This window comes from Acipenser ruthenus, chromosome 25 (assembly GCF_902713425.1).
Source record: "Acipenser ruthenus chromosome 25, fAciRut3.2 maternal haplotype, whole genome shotgun sequence".
Taxonomy (NCBI): Eukaryota; Metazoa; Chordata; class Actinopteri; order Acipenseriformes; family Acipenseridae; genus Acipenser; species Acipenser ruthenus.
The window spans coordinates 84,722-105,334 of record NC_081213.1 but is presented as its reverse complement, the minus strand read 5'-3'; the positions used below and the strand labels follow the sequence as shown (position 1 = coordinate 105,334).

At 58.0% G+C, this 20,613-nt stretch overlaps 1 protein-coding gene across 2 annotated transcripts; it reads left to right on the top strand.

Annotated features, from left to right (window-relative positions):
- The first annotated feature begins 1,111 nt into the window (after positions 1-1,111).
- On the top strand, positions 1,112-17,138 carry LOC117413876 (protein argonaute-1). Of its 2 annotated transcripts, XM_058999546.1 has the most exons (19): positions 1,112-1,504; positions 7,408-7,597; positions 8,216-8,336; positions 8,533-8,714; positions 8,912-9,048; positions 9,434-9,568; positions 10,054-10,141; positions 10,265-10,412; positions 10,499-10,618; positions 10,848-10,970; positions 11,425-11,558; positions 11,738-11,922; positions 12,002-12,161; positions 12,402-12,492; positions 13,530-13,724; positions 13,944-14,078; positions 14,163-14,264; positions 15,472-15,671; positions 16,577-17,138. In XM_058999546.1, the coding sequence occupies exons 1-19, from the start codon at positions 1,480-1,482 to the stop codon at positions 16,683-16,685; spliced, it is 2,580 nt and encodes an 859-aa protein (XP_058855529.1). In that variant the 5' UTR covers positions 1,112-1,479; the 3' UTR covers positions 16,686-17,138. The 2 variants fall into 2 exon arrangements, with proteins under 2 accessions (XP_058855529.1, XP_058855530.1); XM_058999547.1 differs by lacking the exon at positions 15,472-15,671.
- The last annotated feature ends 3,475 nt before the right edge of the window (positions 17,139-20,613 follow it).

Sequence of the window (20,613 nt, the reverse complement as noted above, 5' to 3'; positions counted from 1 at the left end):
TTTTATTTATTTCTGCTGCTGCTCTGTTTGTTTTGATCTATTCAGATGGGTTTTCAGGACGTCAGCCACATTATATTGTCTGGCAGATTTCTAGAAGCTTTAGAGTTGGATGCCTCCTGAGAATCACAGCCGAGCATCGCATCACATCACATCACATTGCATCACATTGCATCACATCACATTGCATCGCATCGCATCACCCCCACAGCCGAGAGTCACATCGCATCACCCCCACAGCCGAGAGTCACATCGCATCGCATCACCCCCACAGCCGAGAGTCGCATCGCATCACCCCCACAGCCGAGAGTCACATCGCATCGCATCACCCCCGCAGCCGAGAGTCACATCGCATCACCCCCACAGCCGAGAGTCACATCGCATCGCATCACCCCCACAGCCGAGAGTCACATCGCATCGCATCACCCCCACAGCCGAGAGTCACATCGCATCACCCCCACAGCCGAGAGTCACATCGCATCGCATCGCATCACATCAGGGTCTCCAGTGTCATGTGGAAAAGGGGCTGATTTTAATATTGACACTAAAATGCAACATCTGATGAGTCGAGACAAATTAAAAATGCAGAACTGCAGTTTCAGATTTAAGTAACACACACAAGCTACAACACGCGTGGGTGCCGTGTAGGCAGTGCCAGCGGAGCTCCCTGTCCGTGCAGTACAGGCTTGGTCCTTGGTAAGCACCCGGCTCAGGCTGTCTGCAGCAGTAGCAGCAGCAGCGTGTGGATTTCATAAGAACACACACGCCTGAGAGAAGAGCAGCCGTGGGCTGCACGGTTTTAATTGGGTAGCTTTTTTCTGATGTATTAAAATGACAAACTCCATGCTATTCTCTCACTTGCAGTTTGAGCTGGTTCTACAGCATGACGGTGGGACTTGGTGCAGTGTAAGCTGATGACATGTAAGTTATATTTCTACAGCAAAGCAGGTCGACCGGCACGGTTCTGTAGAAGTAAACGGCATTGAGTATGATTTGCAATACTTGGCAGAGGGGGCGGCAGCGGGAGCCTGTTATTCCGTCTGCGCAGGCAGGGGGCGCTGTGAGGATTCGGTACCGTTTCCAGGCAGCGCAGGAGAGAAGGATTGTTTCGTTGCTCTGTCTTTGTTCAGCAGCTTGGAGGCTCTTGTGCGGAGAGAGACGAGCTGACAAACCCGAGCTGGGAGGCTAGATCTCCGAACAGCAAAGCCATCGAGTCCGAGCAGACGAGACTGCACCGCCGAGCGCAGCAAGACGAGGGGGGCGTGCAGCGGCTCCTGCGTCTCACAGCGCCGGGAGAGCTGCCGGCTTGTAGCTGTACGCTCACCGGACACGGGGTCTAGGGGCTCCGAGAGGGGACGGGGGACGGAAAAGGGGGTCTCGCTTGAAGGCGCAGACAGGAGGCGGGGTGCAGTGTTGATGCGATAATATTATTTTATAAAATTCCGAAATTCCCCGGAGCGGCTCAGCGGCAGAGTGTATGGGATGGAACCGGGGACGCCTGGAGCCGGTGAGTATGCAGCGTCCTTCCAGCGGCGATACCGTGATAAATACAGCAGGCAGAGTTTGCAATGGGAGCAGAGCAGCGGGTATAGCTCTCAAGGAGAGGAGGAAGAAGGAAGGCTGTAAGGGGAGCTGGGGTGCAGCGGACCCCCCATTACAGAGCAGAGACGCTGCCCCAAAGTAATGTAATTGATAGCGCTGCACTGTGCTGTTCAATAGAAATGCTAATCGCGCGGGGTCACAGTCCCAGGCCAGCGGGGTGAAGGAGTCGGGAGAGAGGGCGTGGGAAGAGACTGTCCCGAGTGTGGAGGGGACTGGGCTGACGCAGGCTCTGGAGAGGTGGCCGTTGTTGGGGGTATGGAAGTCTGTTTGAGAGCGATAGGATCAGCTGAAGCAAAGCAGCCGGTCCAGCTGGGAGCTGCTGATCAGAAGCAGGAGTGTGTGTGTGTGTGTGTGGGGAGGGGGGGTGACTCGCTCTCCCTCTCTCTCACTCTCTCTCACTCTCTCACTTCTTCTCCCTCTCTCTCCCTCTCTCTCTCTATCTCGCTCTGTGAAAGTCACAGCCCCCCCAGCCAGCTGCATGGCTAATCGCTGCTGAATCAATGGCTCTGGCGAAGGCTTTGTCTCCCCTGCTCCCCTCTCCCGGCCCCGGCATTTCCATGACAAAGGGGTGGTAATGTGCCTTCTCCATGGAGAGGAGAGGCATATGGGCCCGCTTACCAGGCATTGAGACTCCCAGCCTGGGGAGGGGGGCCAGGGAATGTCTGTGGGGGGGGGGGGGGTCCTGTCCTGTCCTGTCCTGTCCTGTCCTGTTCTGTTCTGTTCTGTTCTGTTCTGTTCTTTCCTGTCCTGTTCAGTCCGGGCTGTGAGGGATGATGTTAAATATACGTGTGTGTGTGTCTCGGTGCTCTCTCTCCTCTCTCGCTGTGTGTCTCGGTGCTCTCTCTCCTCTCTCGCTGTGTGTCTCGGTGCTCTCTCTCCTCTCTCGCTGTGTGTCTCGGTGCTCTCTCTCCTCTCTCGCTGTGTGTCTCGGTGCTCTCTCTCCTCTCTCGCTGTGTGTCTCGGTGCTCTCTCTCCTCTCTCGCTGTGTGTCTCGGTGCTCTCTCTCCTCTCTCGCTGTGTGTCTCGGTGCTCTCTCTCCTCTCTCGCTGTGTGTCTCGGTGCTCTCTCTCCTCTCTCGCTGTGTGTCTCGGTGCTCTCTCTCCTCTCTCGCTGTGTGTCTCGGTGCTCTCTCTCCTCTCTCGCTGTGTGTCTCGGTGCTCTCTCTCCTCTCTCGCTGTGTGTCTCGGTGCTCTCTCTCCTCTCTCGCTGTGTGTCTCGGTGCTCTCTCTCCTCTCTCGCTGTGTGTCTCGGTGCTCTCTCTCCTCTCTCGCTGTGTGTCTCGGTGCTCTCTCCTCTCTCGCTGTGTGTCTCGGTGCTCTCTCTCCTCTCTCGCTGTGTGTCTCGGTGCTCTCTCTCCTCTCTCGCTGTGTGTCTCGGTGCTCTCTCTCCTCTCTCGCTGTGTGTCTCGGTGCTCTCTCTCCTCTCTCGCTGTGTGTCTCGGTGCTCTCTCTCCTCTCGCTGTGTCTCGGTGCTCTCTCTCCTCTCTCGCTGTGTGTCTCGGTGCTCTCTCTCCTCTCTCGCTGTGTGTCTCGGTGCTCTCTCTCCTCTCGCTGTGTCTCGGTGCTCTCTCTCCTCTCTCGCTGTGTGTCTCGGTGCTCTCTCTCCTCTCTCGCTGTGTGTCTCGGTGCTCTCCCTCCTCTCGCTGTGTGTCTCGGTGCTCTCTCTCCTCTCTCGCTGTGTGTCTCGGTGCTCTCTCTCCTCTCTCGCTGTGTGTCTCGGTGCTCTCTCCTCTCTCGCTGTGTGTCTCGGTGCTCTCTCTCCTCTCTCGCTGTGTGTCTCGGTGCTCTCCCTCCTCTCGCTGTGTGTCTCGGTGCTCTCTCTCCTCTCTCGCTGTGTGTCTCGGTGCTCTCTCTCCTCTCTCGCTGTGTGTCTCGGTGCTCTCTCTCCTCTCTCGCTGTGTGTCTCGGTGCTCTCTCTCCTCTCTCGCTGTGTGTCTCGGTGCTCTCTCTCCTCTCTCGCTGTGTGTCTCGGTGCTCTCTCTCCTCTCGCTGTGTGTCTCGGTGCTCTCTCTCCTCTCGCTGTGTCTCGGTGCTCTCTCTCCTCTCTCGCTGTGTGTCTCGGTGCTCTCTCTCCTCTCTCGCTGTGTGTCTCGGTGCTCTCTCTCCTCTCGCTGTGTGTCTCGGTGCTCTCTCTCCTCTCTCGCTGTGTGTCTCGGTGCTCTCTCTCCTCTCTCGCTGTGTGTCTCGGTGCTCTCCCTCCTCTCTCGCTGTGTGTCTCGGTGCTCTCCCTCCTCTCACTGTGTGTCTCGGTGCTCTCTCTCCTCTCTCGCTGTGTGTCTCGGTGCTCTCCCTCCTCTCGCTGTGTGTCTCGGTGCTCTCTCTCCTCTCTCGCTGTGTGTCTCGGTGCTCTCTCTCCTCTCTCGCTGTGTGTCTCGGTGCTCTCTCTCCTCTCTCGCTGTGTGTCTCGGTGCTCTCTCTCCTCTCTCGCTGTGTGTCTCGGTGCTCTCTCTCCTCTCTCGCTGTGTGTCTCGGTGCTCTCTCTCCTCTCTCGCTGTGTGTCTCGGTGCTCTCTCTCCTCTCTCGCTGTGTGTCTCGGTGCTCTCTCTCCTCTCTCGCTGTGTGTCTCGGTGCTCTCTCTCCTCTCGCTGTGTCTCGGTGCTCTCTCTCCTCTCTCGCTGTGTGTCTCGGTGCTCTCTCTCCTCTCTCGCTGTGTGTCTCGGTGCTCTCCCTCCTCTCTCGCTGTGTGTCTCGGTGCTCTCTCTCCTCTCTCGCTGTGTGTCTCGGTGCTCTCTCTCCTCTCTCGCTGTGTGTCTCGGTGCTCTCTCCTCTCTCGCTGTGTGTCTCGGTGCTCTCTCTCCTCTCTCGCTGTGTGTCTCGGTGCTCTCCCTCCTCTCTCGCTGTGTGTCTCGGTGCTCTCCCTCCTCTCGCTGTGTGTCTCGGTGCTCTCTCTCCTCTCTCGCTGTGTGTCTCGGTGCTCTCTCTCCTCTCTCGCTGTGTGTCTCGGTGCTCTCTCTCCTCTCTCGCTGTGTGTCTCGGTGCTCTCTCTCCTCTCTCGCTGTGTGTCTCGGTGCTCTCTCTCCTCTCTCGCTGTGTGTCTCGGTGCTCTCTCTCCTCTCTCGCTGTGTGTCTCGGTGCTCTCTCTCCTCTCGCTGTGTGTCTCGGTGCTCTCTCTCCTCTCGCTGTGTGTCTCGGTGCTCTCTCTCCTCTCGCTGTGTGTCTCGGTGCTCTCTCTCCTCTCTCGCTGTGTGTCTCGGTGCTCTCTCCTCCTCTCGCTGTGTGTCTCGGTGCTCTCTCTCCTCTCTCGCTGTGTGTCTCGGTGCTCTCTCTCCTCTCTCGCTGTGTGTCTCGGTGCTCTCTCTCCTCTCTCGCTGTGTGTCTCGGTGCTCTCTCTCCTCTCTCGCTGTGTGTCTCGGTGCTCTCTCTCCTCTCTCGCTGTGTGTCTCGGTGCTCTCTCTCCTCTCTCGCTGTGTGTCTCGGTGCTCTCTCTCCTCTCTCGCTGTGTGTCTCGGTGCTCTCTCTCCTCTCTCGCTGTGTGTCTCGGTGCTCTCTCTCCTCTCTCGCTGTGTGTCTCGGTGCTCTCTCTCCTCTCTCGCTGTGTGTCTCGGTGCTCTCTCTCCTCTCTCGCTGTGTGTCTCGGTGCTCTCTCTCCTCTCTCGCTGTGTGTCTCGGTGCTCTCTCTCCTCTCTCGCTGTGTGTCTCGGTGCTCTCTCTCCTCTCTCGCTGTGTGTCTCGGTGCTCTCTCTCCTCTCTCGCTGTGTGTCTCGGTGCTCTCTCTCCTCTTGCTGTGTGTCTCGGTGCTCTCTCTCCTCTCGCTGTGTGTCTCGGTGCTCTCTCTCCTCTCTCGCTGTGTGTCTCGGTGCTCTCTCTCCTCTCTCGCTGTGTGTCTCGGTGCTCTCTCTCCTCTCTCGCTGTGTGTCTCGGTGCTCTCTCTCCTCTCTCGCTGTGTGTCTCGGTGCTCTCTCTCCTCTCTCGCTGTGTGTCTCGGTGCTCTCTCTCCTCTCGCTGTGTGTCTCGGTGCTCTCTCTCCTCTCTCGCTGTGTGTCTCGGTGCTCTCTCTCCTCTCTCGCTGTGTGTCTCGGTGCTCTCTCTCCTCTCTCGCTGTGTGTCTCGGTGCTCTCTCTCCTCTCTCGCTGTGTGTCTCGGTGCTCTCTCTCCTCTCTCGCTGTGTGTCTCGGTGCTCTCTCTCCTCTCTCGCTGTGTGTCTCGGTGCTCTCTCTCCTCTCTCGCTGTGTGTCTCGGTGCTCTCTCTCCTCTCTCGCTGTGTGTCTCGGTGCTCTCTCTCCTCTCTCGCTGTGTGTCTCGGTGCTCTCTCTCCTCTCTCGCTGTGTGTCTCGGTGCTCTCTCTCCTCTCGCTGTGTGTCTCTGTGCTCTCTCTCCTCTCGCTGTGTGTCTCGGTGCTCTCTCTCCTCTCTCGCTGTGTGTCTCGGTGCTCTCTCTCCTCTCTCGCTGTGTGTCTCGGTGCTCTCTCTCCTCTCTCGCTGTGTGTCTCGGTGCTCTCTCTCCTCTCGCTGTGTGTCTCGGTGCTCTCTCTCCTCTCTCGCTGTGTGTCTCGGTGCTCTCTCTCCTCTCTCGCTGTGTGTCTCGGTGCTCTCTCTCCTCTCTCGCTGTGTGTCTCGGTGCTCTCTCTCCTCTCTCGCTGTGTGTCTCGGTGCTCTCTCTCCTCTCTCGCTGTGTGTCTCGGTGCTCTCTCTCCTCTCGCTGTGTGTCTCGGTGCTCTCTCTCCTCTCTCGCTGTGTGTCTCGGTGCTCTCTCTCCTCTCTCGCTGTGTGTCTCGGTGCTCTCTCTCCTCTCGCTGTGTGTCTCGGTGCTCTCTCTCCTCTCTCGCTGTGTGTCTCGGTGCTCTCTCTCCTCTCACTGTGTGTCTCGGTGCTCTCTCTCCTCTCTCACTGTGTGTCTCGGTGCTCTCTCTCCTCTCTCGCTGTGTGTCTCGGTGCTCTCTCTCCTCTCTCGCTGTGTGTCTCGGTGCTCTCTCTCCTCTCTCGCTGTGTGTCTCGGTGCTCTCTCTCCTCTCGCTGTGTGTCTCGGTGCTCTCTCTCCTCTCTCGCTGTGTGTCTCGGTGCTCTCTCTCCTCTCTCGCTGTGTGTCTCGGTGCTCTCTCTCCTCTCTCGCTGTGTGTCTCGGTGCTCTCTCTCCTCTCTCGCTGTGTGTCTCGGTGCTCTCTCTCCTCTCTCACTGTGTGTCTCGGTGCTCTCTCTCCTCTCTCGCTGTGTGTCTCGGTGCTCTCTCTCCTCTCTCGCTGTGTGTCTCGGTGCTCTCTCTCCTCTCTCGCTGTGTGTCTCGGTGCTCTCTCTCCTCTCGCTGTGTGTCTCGGTGCTCTCTCTCCTCTCTCGCTGTGTGTCTCGGTGCTCTCTCTCCTCTCTCGCTGTGTGTCTCGGTGCTCTCTCCTCTCGCTGTGTGTCTCGGTGCTCTCTCTCCTCTCTCACTGTGTGTCTCGGTGCTCTCTCTCCTCTCTCGCTGTGTGTCTCGGTGCTCTCTCTCCTCTCTCGCTGTGTGTCTCGGTGCTCTCTCTCCTCTCGCTGTGTGTCTCGGTGCTCTCTCTCCTCTCTCGCTGTGTGTCTCGGTGCTCTCTCTCCTCTCTCGCTGTGTGTCTCGGTGCTCTCTCTCCTCTCTCGCTGTGTGTCTCGGTGCTCTCTCTCCTCTCTCGCTGTGTGTCTCGGTGCTCTCTCTCCTCTCTCGCTGTGTGTCTCGGTGCTCTCTCTCCTCTCTCGCTGTGTGTCTCGGTGCTCTCTCTCCTCTCTCGCTGTGTGTCTCGGTGCTCTCTCTCCTCTCTCGCTGTGTGTCTCGGTGCTCTCTCTCCTCTCTCACTGTGTGTCTCGGTGCTCTCTCTCCTCTCTCACTGTGTGTCTCGGTGCTCTCTCTCTCCCCGCAGGGCTGGCAGGTCCCTTCCTGCCCCAGCAGCTGCAGCAGGTGTTTCAGGCTCCTCGCCGGCCGGGGCTCGGCTCCATCGGGAAGCCCATCAGGCTGCTGGCAAACTACTTCCAGGTGGAGATCCCCAAGATGGACGTGCACCACTACGAGGTGGACATCAAGCCAGAGAAGTGTCCCCGGCGCGTCAACAGGTAACCGGACCAGCGTGACTCTGTCTATCTGTCTACCCATCCATCCATCTATCTATCTCTCTCTATCTTTCTATCTCTCTCTCTCTGTCGCCCCCTGCAGGGAGGTGGTGGAGTACATGGTGCAGCATCTATCTGTCTCTCTATCTCTCTCTCTGTCGCCCCCTGCAGGGAGGTGGTGGAGTACATGGTGCAGCATCTATCTGTCTCTCTATCTCTCTGTCGCCCCCTGCAGGGAGGTGGTGGAGTACATGGTGCAGCATCTATCTGTCTCTCTATCTCTCTGTCGCCCCCTGCAGGGAGGTGGTGGAGTACATGGTGCAGCATCTATCTGTCTCTCTCTCTCTCTCTGTCGCCCCCTGCAGGGAGGTGGTGGAGTACATGGTGCAGCATCTATCTGTCTCTCTATCTCTCTGTCGCCCCCTGCAGGGAGGTGGTGGAGTACATGGTGCAGCATCTATCTGTCTCTCTATCTCTCTGTCGCCCCCTGCAGGGAGGTGGTGGAGTACATGGTGCAGCATCTATCTGTCTCTCTATCTCTCTGTCGCCCCCTGCAGGGAGGTGGTGGAGTACATGGTGCAGCATCTATCTGTCTCTCTATCTCTCTGTCGCCCCCTGCAGGGAGGTGGTGGAGTACATGGTGCAGCATTTCAAACCCCAGATCTTCGGCGAGAGGAAGCCGGTCTACGATGGAAAGAGGAACATCTACACAGTGACAGCGCTGCCCATCGGCAACGAGCAGGTAGAGGGACTGGAGACTGAGTGTGTTCGTGCGTGTGTCAGTGTGAGTGTGTGTGTGTGTCAGTGTGAGTGTGTGTGTGTCAGTGTGAGTGTGTGTGTGTGTGTGCGTGCGTGCGTGTGTCAGTGTGAGTGTGTGTGTGTGTGTGCGTGCGTGCATGCGTGTGTCAGTGTGTGGGTCTCACGCTGCTCTCTGGCAGGTGGATTTCGAGGTGACGATCCCTGGTGAAGGGAAGGACCGGATATTCAAGGTGTCGATAAAGTGGGTGGCGATGGTGAGCTGGCGGCTGCTGCACGACGCGCTGGTCAGTGGCCGGGTCCCAGTCCCGCTGGACTCTGTGCAGGCGCTGGACGTGGCCATGCGGCACCTCTCCTCCATGAGGTAGGTGAGGTTCTGAGGTCCCGGTGAGGTTCTGAGGTCCCAGTGAGGTTCTGAGGTCTGGGTGAGGTTCTGAGGTCCCAGTGAGGTTCTGAGGTCTGGGTGAGGTTCTGAGGTCTGGGTGAGGTTCTGAGGTTCCGGTGAGGTTCTGAGGTCCATGGTTCTTGAATGCATTGTTTTAATGTCTCTCCCCCTCACAGGTACACTCCAGTGGGGCGCTCCTTCTTCTCCCCTCCCGAGGGGTACTATCACCCGCTGGGCGGGGGCAGGGAGGTGTGGTTTGGGTTCCACCAGTCCGTGCGGCCCGCCATGTGGAATATGATGCTGAATATTGACGGTAAGCTAGAATTAATAGAAACACAGAACCTGACACTGAGCTAGCCCTGCACAGCTAGAACGAGAGGAACACCTTATTAACATCAAACTCCTGGCTCCTGATCATTTCAATATTAATAATAATAATAGACTTCACTGAGGGGAGCTCTGAACCCCAGGACTGGGTGCAGCAGCAGCAGGGCTAGTGTGAGTTTGTAACCCTGCTCAAACTCCTGGCTCCTGATCATCTCAATATTAATAATAATAATAGACCACTGAGGGGAGCTCTGAACCCCAGGACTGGGTGCAGCAGCAGCAGGTCTAGTGTGTGTGTGAGTGTGTGTGTGTTAGGGTTAGGGTTATATGAATAACTCGAATCTCAGTTCATGAAGTTCTCTCTCTTTCAGTGTCGGCCACTGCGTTTTACAAAGCCCAGCCTGTGATTGAGTTCATGTGTGAGGTGCTGGATATCCGCAACATCGCCGAGCAGCCCCGATCCCTCAGCGATTCTCAGAGGGTGCGACTCACAAAGGAAATCAAAGGTCTGAGACGCTGCTGGCACTTTCTGCGCTGGTCTTGTCTGGGGCTTGACACGACGGAAACATTTGATTTGATTTATTTTTCCAATTCATGTGGTTTTATGTATTTATGTATTTATTTATTTATGTTCTTATTTTCAAGATAATAAAGTATTGTTTGTATAGTGCAGGCAATTTTATTTCAATGTGTTATTTCTAAATTCAACACTAGGGGGCTGTAAGGAGCTGGTCTCTCTTGAATTTGCACCACGGCAGAAGATATACTTTATCTCATAACAGTAAAACCTCAGTGTTGAAGCTCCCGCCCCCCGCAGTGTCCTCCCCCAGCACTGACCCCCCCCAGCACTGCCCCCCCGCAGTGTCCCCCCCCAGCACTGACCCCCCCCGCAGTGTCCCCCCAGCACTGACCCCCCTCCGCAGTGTCCCCCCAGCACTGACCCCCCCCAGCACTGACCCCCCCCGCACTGACCCCCCCTCTCTGTCCCCAGGCCTGAAGGTGGAGGTGACTCACTGTGGGCAGATGAAGAGGAAATACCGAGTGTGCAACGTGACCCGTCGGCCCGCCAGCCACCAGACGTGAGTGCGCTCTGTACCTGCTGCAAATCCTCAACTGAACAGCAAGACTCTGTCGTGAAGAGTGTGCTTGTGTGAACGCTGCAGTGTCTCCAACTCTCCCCTTATCACTGTTCTCCCCCCCAGGTTCCCTTTGCAGCTGGAGAACGGCCAGGCAATGGAGTGCACGGTGGCTCAGTACTTCAAACAGAAGTACAGCCTGCAGCTCAAGTACCCGCACCTGCCCTGCCTGCAGGTGGGCCAGGAGCAGAAGCACACCTACCTGCCCCTGGAGGTAAGACAGACAGACAGGTCATTGCGTAGCCCTGAAGGGAAGCAGCCCGGGCCGAGGAGGGGAACTGATTCTCTTGTACCCTGCAGGTGTGTAACATCGTAGCGGGGCAGCGCTGTATCAAGAAACTGACGGATAATCAGACTTCCACCATGATCAAAGCGACCGCGCGCTCAGCACCCGACAGGCAGGAGGAGATCAGCAGGCTGGTGAGTGTTTTTCTTCCAGTATTCAATGTCCTGGAATTGTCAAGAGCTCCAGTGGGGGAGGGGGGGGGGGGGGAGCTGGTTGGGACTGGGGGGGCGGGGGCTGGCTGGGACTCGGGGAGGTTGGTTGGGACTCGGTGGTTGGGACTGGGGGTGGACTGCGTCTCCCTGGTGCTGGTGCTGGTGCTGCTCTGGCAGGTAATCTGGGTGCTTTGCTCCCCTCTGCTTCTAGATGAAAAACGGCAGCTACAATCTGGACCCGTACATCCAGGAGTTCGGGATCAAGGTGAAGGATGACATGGTGGAGGTGACGGGCAGAGTGCTGCCAGCACCCATCCTGCAGTACGGAGGCAGGGTAAGAGAAGAGGAGGAGGGGCAGGGAAAAGAGGAGGAGGAGGAGGAGGGGGGGAGGGTAAGAGAAGAGAGGAGGCGAGGGAGGGTAAGAGAGGAGGAGGAGGAGGGGAGGGTAAGAGGAGGGGAGGGAGGGTAAGAGAGGAGGAGGAGGAGGAGGAGGAGGGGAGGGAGGGTAAGAGAGGAGAAGAGAGGAGGGGTGGGAGGATGCTGATACTCACACTCAGGATCACCTTGAAGTATTTATCAGCAGGTATTAAATAAATCCATTCATTAATGTGTTGGTTTCAAAACAAGAAACGCTGTCCTTCCCTCACCATTACAACCAATCCATGGCAATTCTCTTCTGCGTTGAGTAGGTTTTAAAAGCGACTCTCACCCAGGGCGCTGACATTTCTACCCAGACTGTAAACTGGCAATGGTTTCTGATGAGCTGCACCCGTTCCCTCTGCCTTCAGAACCGAGCCGTCGCCACCCCCAACCAGGGCGTGTGGGACATGCGGGGGAAGCAGTTCTACAATGGCATCGAGATCAAGGTGTGGGCCATCGCCTGCTTCGCTCCGCAGAAACAGTGTCGCGAGGAGGTGCTCAAGTAAGAGGGGGCACGAGGGGTCTGGGGGGCTCCAGAGAAGCACGTCATATAGCACCAGAGCACACTACAAACGTTATCACTGAGCCAGTCGGAGTTCAACTGGGAATCTCTGATAGGTTGTGTGGGTGTTGCACATGACAAGCAAGCCTTCTGTTTCTCTCCTCCTCTCCTCCCTCCAGGGGCTTCACTGACCAGCTGCGCAAGATCTCCAAGGACGCGGGGATGCCTATCCAGGGCCAGCCCTGCTTCTGTAAATACGCGCAGGGTGCTGACAGCGTGGAGCCCATGTTCCGCCACCTGAAAAACACCTATTCAGGGCTGCAGCTCATCATAGTCATCCTGCCCGGGAAAACGCCCGTCTACGGTAAGCCTGGGGCCCCGAGGTGCTGCCTCGCTGCCTCCGCTCCCACCCCCTCTCACTCTCGCTCTCTGTGTCCCCTCAGCGGAGGTGAAGCGTGTGGGAGACACTCTCCTGGGAATGGCCACTCAGTGTGTTCAGGTGAAGAATGTGGTGAAGACCTCCCCCCAGACCCTCTCCAACCTCTGCCTGAAAATCAACGCCAAGCTGGGGGGCATTAACAACATCCTGGTCCCGCACCAGCGGTGAGCGTGGCGTGTTGATAATAATCTCACCCAGTCTAGGGTTTAATGCAAGCCCCTGACCCCTCCCTCTGGTACCTGACCCCCTCCCCTCGGTTCCTGACCGCTCCCCTCAGTTCCTGACCCCTCCCCCTGGTCCCTGGCCCCTCCCCTCAGTCCCTGGCCCCTCCCCTCGGTCCCTGGCCCCTCCCCTCGGTCCCTGACCCCTCCCCTCGGTCCCTGACCCCTCCCCTCTCGTTGCAGCTCTGCAGTGTTCCAGCAGCCTGTGATCTTCCTGGGCGCTGATGTCACGCACCCCCCTGCAGGCGACGGCAAGAAGCCCTCGATTACTGCGGTGAGAGAACGGAGCGCTGCCTGGACCTGACGGGACTCCCCCACATTACATCAGCCATGGGAATAACACTCCCAGCGCACAGCAGTGTGATCCTTTTCATGCTTTCACTAGAAGTTTAGTAAGACACACCTGAGCTTGTTACCTGGGCACACTGTGGCTAATGAAGCTGGCAGCAGCTTGTGCGGTGTTGTGTCCCGTGCATTGTGTGCTGCGTGTGAAAGGCTGCCCAGCTGTGCTGTGTGAGTGCAGGAGCAGCTTCAGGACGCCTCCCTCACTCTCGGGTGACTCACCGTCCCCGGCCCCCTGGTGGTGACTCAGTGACGTCGGCCACTGCTTCCTCATACACTTGCACTGCCAGTATCTCACTCTGCCCCAGGCACTCGCTGAGTCACTGCCCAGCACTCGCAGCCGTGACGACAGCCTGACTCACAGCGAGGGCAGCTTCCTGGAGAACAGGCTGCGATTGTTCAGTGGGGACCGTGCCAGGGGGGCAACTGCACATCGAGGGAGGGGAGAGCATGGATGCTGTGCGTGTGCGTGTGTGTGTGTGTTTGGATGGGTGGTGAAGGGGTAGTGAAGGAGTCTTGTCTCTGCAGGTGGATGGGTGGCTGGTGAAGGGGTAGTGAAGGAGTCTTGTCTCTGCAGGTGGATGGGTGGGTGGTGAAGGGGTAGTGAAGGAGTCTTGTCTCTGCAGGTGGATGGGTGGGTGGTGAAGGGGTAGTGAAGGAGTCTTGTCTCTGCAGGTGGATGGGTGGGTGGTGAAGGGGTAGTGAAGGAGTCTTGTCTCTGCAGGTGGATGGGTGGGTGGTGAAGGGGTAGTGAAGGAGTCTTGTCTCTGCAGGTGGATGGGTGGGTGGTGAAGGGGTAGTGAAGGAGTCTTGTCTCTGCAGGTGGATGGGTGGGTGGTGAAGGGGTAGTGAAGGAGTCTTGTCTCTGCAGGTGGATGGGTGGGTGGTGAAGGGGTAGTGAAGGAGTCTGGTCTCTGCAGGTGGATGGGTGGGTGGTGAAGATGTAGTGAAGGAGTCTTGTCTCTGCAGGTGGTGGGGAGCATGGACGCTCACCCCAGCCGATACTGTGCCACGGTGAGAGTACAGCGCCCCCGGCAGGAGATCATCCAGGACCTGGCCTCCATGGTGCGGGAGCTGCTCATCCAGTTCTACAAGTCGACCCGCTACAAGCCCACCAGGATCATCTTCTACAGAGACGGGGTGCCGGAGGGGCAGCTCCCACAGGTACAGCAACAGACCTGGAGCTTCGTTTGGTCCAAAGAAGTAATTCAGGGTACAGATGGATGAAAGCCCTGTGGGATGGGATGGGAAGGGTATGGGAACCAGTTTGAATTGCTGTGACCCCTGTGCTCTCTCTCCCTCTCCCCCTCCCTCTCTCCCTCTTCCTCTCCCCCTCTCCTCCCTCCCTCTCCCTCTCTCTCTCTCTCTCTCTCTCTCTCTCAGATCCTGCACTATGAGCTGCTTGCTATCAGAGATGCCTGCATCAAGCTGGAGGAGGAGTACCAGCCTGGCATCACCTACATCGTGGTGCAGAAGCGCCACCACACCCGGCTCTTCTGTGCCGACCGGAGCGAGAGGGTAAAGCATCTGCACCTCGCTTCTCATTGAGCTCCAGTCTGCCCGGGACAGAGCCGCTCAGCTACGTTCTGCTCCTCTTTTCAGATTGGGAAAAGTGGGAATATACCAGCGGGAACGACAGTGGACACCAGCATCACACACCCGTTTGAGTTTGACTTCTACCTGTGCAGCCATGCAGGGATACAGGTGAGCAGCGTGACTTGTACCTGTGCGGCCATGCAGGGATACAGGTGAGCAGCGTGACTTGTACCTGTGCAGCCATGCAGGGATACAGGTGAGCAGCGTGACTTGTACCTGTGCAGCCATGCAGGGATACAGGTGAGCAGCGTGACTTGTACCTGTGCAGCCATGCAGGGATACAGGTGAGCAGCGTGACTTGTACCTGTGCAGCCATGCAGGGATACAGGTGAGCAGCGTGACTTGTACCTGTGCAGCCATGCAGGGATACAGGTGAGCAGCGTGACTTGTACCTGTGCGGCCATGCAGGGATACAGGTGAGCAGCGTGACTTGTACCTGTGCGGCCATGCAGGGATACAGGTGAGCAGCGTGACTTGTACCTGTGCGGCCATGCAGGGATACAGGTGAGCAGCGTGACTTGTACCTGTGCGGCCATGCAGGGATACAGGTGAGCAGCGTGACTTGTACCTGTGCAGCCATGCAGGGATACAGGTGAGCAGCGTGACCTGTACCTGTGCGGCCATGCAGGGATACAGGTGAGCAGAGTGACTTGTACCTGTGCGGCCATGCAGGGATACAGGTGAGCAGAGTGACTTGTACCTGTGCAGCCATGCAGGGATACAGGTGAGCAGCGTGACTTGTACCTGTGCAGCCATGCAGGGATACAGGTGAGCAGCGTGACCTGTACCTGTGCGGCCATGCAGGGATACAGGTGAGCAGAGTGACTTGTACCTGTGCGGCCATGCAGGGATACAGGTGAGCAGAGTGACTTGTACCTGTGCGGCCATGCAGGGATACAGGTGAGCAGCGTGACTTGTACCTGTGCGGCCATGCAGAGATACAGGTGAGCAGCGTGACTTGTACCTGTGCGGCCATGCAGGGATACAGGTGAGCAGCGTGACTTGTACCTGTGCAGCCATGCAGGGATACAGGTGAGCAGCGTGACCTGTACCTGTGCGGCCATGCAGGGATACAGGTGAGCAGCGTGACTTGTACCTGTGCAGCCATGCAGGGATACAGGTGAGCAGCGTGACTTGTACCTGTGCAGCCATGCAGGGATACAGGTGAGCAGCGTGACCTGTACCTGTGCGGCCATGCAGGGATACAGGTGAGCAGCGTGACTTGTACCTGTGCGGCCTTGCAGGGATACAGGTGAGCAGCGCCCCGCCTCTCTGTTTAGCCAGACCTCCCTCTGAGTTTCTTCTCCTCTCTCAGGGCACCAGCCGCCCCTCTCACTACCACGTGTTGTGGGATGACAACTGCTTCACTGCGGACGAGCTGCAGCTCCTCACCTACCAGCTGTGCCACACGTACGTGCGCTGCACCCGCTCCGTCTCCATCCCCGCGCCCGCTTACTACGCGAGGCTGGTGGCGTTCCGAGCGCGGTACCACCTGGTGGACAAGGACCACGACAGGTGAGAGCCGGGCCGTGTCTGACCCGAAGTCATAACTGACCACCAGCCGCTCCCTCCTGCTCTGTATGAAGCGGGGGGGCGGGGGGGGGGCTGTTCATTCACAACTAAAAGCCTCTACCTGTACATGTAATCGTGGCTGGGATAAGAATCTGTGTTCTGTGATTCAGGGGTACATGAGGAACCCCAGTTTACCCTGTAGTGACTGGAGGAATGCTTGGCGCGCACTGTTCTGTGATTCAGGGGTACATTAGGAACCCCAGTTTACCCTGTAGTGACTGGAGGAATGCTCGGCGCGCACTGTTCTGTGATTCAGGGGTACATGAGGAACCCCAGTTTACCCTGTAGTGACTGGAGGAATGCTCGGAGCGCACTGTTCTGTGATTCAGGGGTACATTAGGAACCCCAGTTTACCCTGTAGTGACTGGAGGAATGCTCGGAGCGCACTGTTCTGTGATTCAGGGGTACATGAGGAACCCCCGTTTACCCTGTAGTGACTGGAGGAATGCTCGGAGCGCACTGTTCTGTGATTCAGGGGTACATGAGGAACCCCCATTTACCCTGTAGTGACTGGAGGAATGCTCGGAGCACACTGTTCTGTGATTCAGGGGTACATGAGGAACCCCCGTTTACCCTGTAGTGACTGGAGGAATGCTCGGAGCGCACTGTTCTGTGATTCAGGGGTACATGAGGAACCCCAGTTTACCCTGTAGTGACTGGAGGAATGCTCGGAGCGCACTGTTCTGTGATTCAGGGGTACATGAGGAACCCCAGTTTACCCTGTAGTGACTGGAGGAATGCTCGGCGCGCACTGTTCTGTGATTCAGGGGTACATTAGGAACCCCCGTTTACCCTGTAGTGACTGGAGGAATGCTCGGAGCAGACTGACTCTTTGTTTTCTCTCACAGTGGGGAAGGCAGCCACATCTCGGGGCAGAGTAACGTCCGAGACCCCCAGGCTCTAGCCAAGGCAGTGCAGGTGCACCAGGACACGCTGCGGACCATGTACTTCGCCTGAACGGAGCCCCTTCCCTCACACAGAGCCCCAGAGGCCTGTCCCTGTCCCTCCACAGCCAGGGGGCTGCCTCTGTACAGACAGCAAGGATCCAGGGAGCGGGATCGTCTTCCAAGAGAACAAGCAAAACCTTTTCATCATTCAGCTACTTCTGTTGTTTTATATTTCCACACGAGTCTGTATGCAATATTGAAGAAAGGAGTCCTTGACTGACACGCACGCACACACACTGACTGACACGCACGCTCACACACACACTGACACACACACACATGACTGCGTTCTCTTCTCCAGTGAGCTTCGGGAACATTTTAACGCAGCGCTTTCCTTTAGATGTAGCTGTTAAGTGTTGTTGTTGATATTTTATTGTAGCTCTGGTGTGAGGCCCAAGAGCGTGTAGGGTAGAAGTAGCCTCCGGAGGGTGGAGGGAGGAAAGAGGGAGGGAGAGGAGGGGAGGGTGGAGGGAGGGAAGAGGGAGAGGAAGGAAGGAGGGGAGGGGAGGGAGGAGGGAGGAGGGAGGAGGGCAGATTTGGATCGGGTAGATTTGCAGAGTGCCTTACTGTAGTGTCGCAGTCCACTGCCTTGCTGGTTATTGAGGACCGGGAGTCTCTTCCAGGGAGCAGTACGCTGGCCGTGTGCCACACAGCCAATGTTTTACGACGATGCGAGGGTCTGCAAGGTCAGCAGAAACGCTTTGAAACGAGTCTGTACAATAAACAGCCTTTGCAACGCTGCCTTCAGCCGTGGTGTTGCCATGGCTACATGGTTCACATTTTTATCAAGTTTTCTATTTTGTTCGGTACTTCCTGTGTCCTTGTGTACGAAGCATTTTGAATGCCCTTCCTCCATGCTTTCTGATTGGACCAGTACACTTCCTTTGTGAGGCAGCCTGTCTGCACACAGCACAGCGTGTCCCTCCCCCAGCGTCCAGGCTGCCTGTCTCCACACAGCACAGCGTGTCCCTCCCCCAGCGTCCAGGCTGCCTGTCTCCACACAGCACAGCGTGTCCCTCCCCCAGCGTCCAGGCTGCCTGTCTCCACACAGCACAGTGTGTCCCTCCCCCAGCGTCCAGGCTGCCTGTCTCCACAGCACAGCGTGTCCCTCCCCCAGCGTCCAGGCTGCCTGTCTCCACAGCACAGCGTGTCCCTCCCCCAGCGTCCAGGCTGCCTGTCTCCACAGCACAGCGTGTCCCTCCCCCAGCGTCCAGGCTGCCTGTCTCCAAAGCACAGCAGGGTTGAAAGGCACATTCCTAACACGATACACACCCGGCTTTACATCGAGATCTTCATCGAGAAGTGATCCCTCCACCCACCCAAGTAGAATACATCCCATACCACCCCTCCGAGTCACACCAGCACAGTTACTGAGTGCCTGCAGTCACAGAGAAGGGAGGATCCTGGTGATTCTCTCTGGACTCGCTGGGTTGAGTCCTCAGTGCAGTATATCAAACTCCACCCCACAATCCCAGTGTCTGAGGAGCCTGTGCAGGGCAGCACAGCATTACACAGCACTCCCCTGAATGTACGGGACTCCATCATTACAGCACTCGCTGCTCAGAGCAGCAGCAGCAGCTTTGCACATGCGGAGCGAGGTCTCAGCCACAGGCTCGTGGGGAGACGAGTGTAGCGTCTGCAGATCTCTCTTTATTTTGCCCTGTTATCTCATCCAACCCTTGCTGTGCGTCTCCTCTGAGGGCACGTCAGGTTGCATTGCCCCTGGCAGCTCTGAATGGAAATGCAGAGGAGAGGGATTTCACAGCAATACTGTCACAGGACACACTAGTGGACTTCACATCGATAGCACTTGGAAATAGAAATAGAAAGAATATGGAAGCTAGTTCTCATTATTCTGTATTAAAAAATGGTTATTTTTTAATTAAAATGTTGTTTTATTAAAAGCGTGCTTGCTGTATTTATTTGTAGCCCTGCCTGTGCTGCGCTCTGCCGGGTTATTGTTACAGGAACGGCCCTTTAGGAAATGGAGCGTCTTGTGTGGCTTATACTCATCACAGCGCCGCTCTGGATGAAAAGAGGACTGGACCCGGCATGCGGGAGGGAGCAGCACCGCACTGAATGAAGAGAGGACTGGACCCGGCGTGCGGGAGGGAGCAGCGCCGCTCTGGATGAAAAGAGGAGAGGACTGGACCCGGCGTGCGGGAGGGAGCAGCGCCGCTCTGAATGAAGAGAGGACTGGACCCGGCGTGCGGGAGGGAGCAGCGCCGCTCTGAATGAAGAGAGGACTGGACCCGGCGTGCGGGAGGGAGCAGCGCCGCTCTGAATGAAGAGAGGACTGGACCCGGCGTGCGGGAGGGAGCAGCGCCGCTCTGAATGAAGAGAGGACTGGACCCGGCGTGCGGGAGGGAGCAGCGCCGCACTGAATGAAGAGAGGACTGGACCCGGCGTGCGGGAGGGAGCAGCGCCGCTCTGAATGAAGAGAGGACTGGACCCGGGAGGGAGCAGCGCCGCTCTGAATGAAGAGAGGACTGGACCCGGGAGGGAGCAGCGCCGCTCTGAATGAAGAGAGGACTGGACCCGGGAGGGAGCAGCACCGCTCTGAATGAAGAGAGGACTGGACCCGGGAGGGAGCAGCGCCGCTCTGAATGAAGAGAGGACTGGACCCGGCGTGCAGGAGCAGCGCCGCTCTGAATGAAGAGAGGACTGGACCCGGCGTGCGGGAGGGAGCAGCGCCGCTCTGAATGAAGAGAGGACTGGACCCGGCGTGCGGGAGGGAGCAGCACCGCTCTGAATGAAGAGAGGACTGGACCCGGCGTGCGGGAGGGAGCAGCGTCGCTCTGAATGAAGAGAGGACTGGACCCGGCGTGCGGGAGGGAGCAGCACCGCTCTGAATGAAGAGAGGACTGGACCCGGCGTGCGGGAGGGAGCAGCACCGCTCTGAATGAAGAGAGGACTGGACCCGGCGTGCGGGAGGGAGCAGCACCGCTCTGAATGAAGAGAGGACTGGACCCGGCGTGCGGGAGGGAGCAGCACCGCTCTGAATGAAGAGAGGACTGGACCCGGCGTGCGGGAGGGAGCAGCGCCGCTCTGAATGAAGAGAGGACTGGACCCGGCGTGCGGGAGGGAGCAGCACCGCTCTGAATGAAGAGAGGACTGGACCCGGCGTGCGGGAGGGAGCAGCACCGCTCTGAATGAAGAGAGGACTGGACCCGGCGTGCGGGAGGGAGCAGCGCCGCTCTGAATGAAGAGAGGACTGGACCCGGCGTGCGGGAGGGAGCAGCGCCGCTCTGAATGAAGAGAGGACTGGACCCGGCGTGCGGGAGGGAGCAGCGCCGCTCTGAATGAAGAGAGGACTGGACCCGGCGTGCGGGAGGGAGCAGCGCCGCTCTGAATGAAGAGAGGACTGGACCCGGCGTGCGGGAGGGAGCAGCGCCGCACTGAATGAAGAGAGGACTGGACCCGGCGTGCGGGAGGGAGCAGCGCCGCTCTGAATGAAGAGAGGACTGGACCCGGGAGGGAGCAGCGCCGCTCTGAATGAAGAGAGGACTGGACCCGGGAGGGAGCAGCGCCGCTCTGAATGAAGAGAGGACTGGACCCGGGAGGGAGCAGCACCGCTCTGAATGAAGAGAGGACTGGACCCGGGAGGGAGCAGCGCCGCTCTGAATGAAGAGAGGACTGGACCCGGCGTGCAGGAGCAGCGCCGCTCTGAATGAAGAGAGGACTGGACCCGGCGTGCGGGAGGGAGCAGCGCCGCTCTGAATGAAGAGAGGACTGGACCCGGCGTGCGGGAGGGAGCAGCACCGCTCTGAATGAAGAGAGGACTGGACCCGGCGTGCGGGAGGGAGCAGCGCCGCTCTGAATGAAGAGAGGACTGGACCCGGCGTGCGGGAGGGAGCAGCGCCGCTCTGAATGAAGAGAGGACTGGACCCGGCGTGCGGGAGGGAGCAGCGCCGCTCTGAATGAAGAGAGGACTGGAC

Coding starts and splice junctions, on each gene's coding strand:
- LOC117413876 (XM_058999546.1), top strand. CDS start 1,480: ATGGAACCGGGGACGCCTGGAGCCG. Junction 8,337..8,532: donor TGCCCATCGGCAACGAGCAG/GTAGAGGGACTG, acceptor GCTCTCTGGCAG/GTGGATTTCGAGGTGACGAT. Junction 15,672..16,576: donor GTGGACAAGGACCACGACAG/GTGAGAGCCGGG, acceptor TTTCTCTCACAG/TGGGGAAGGCAGCCACATCT.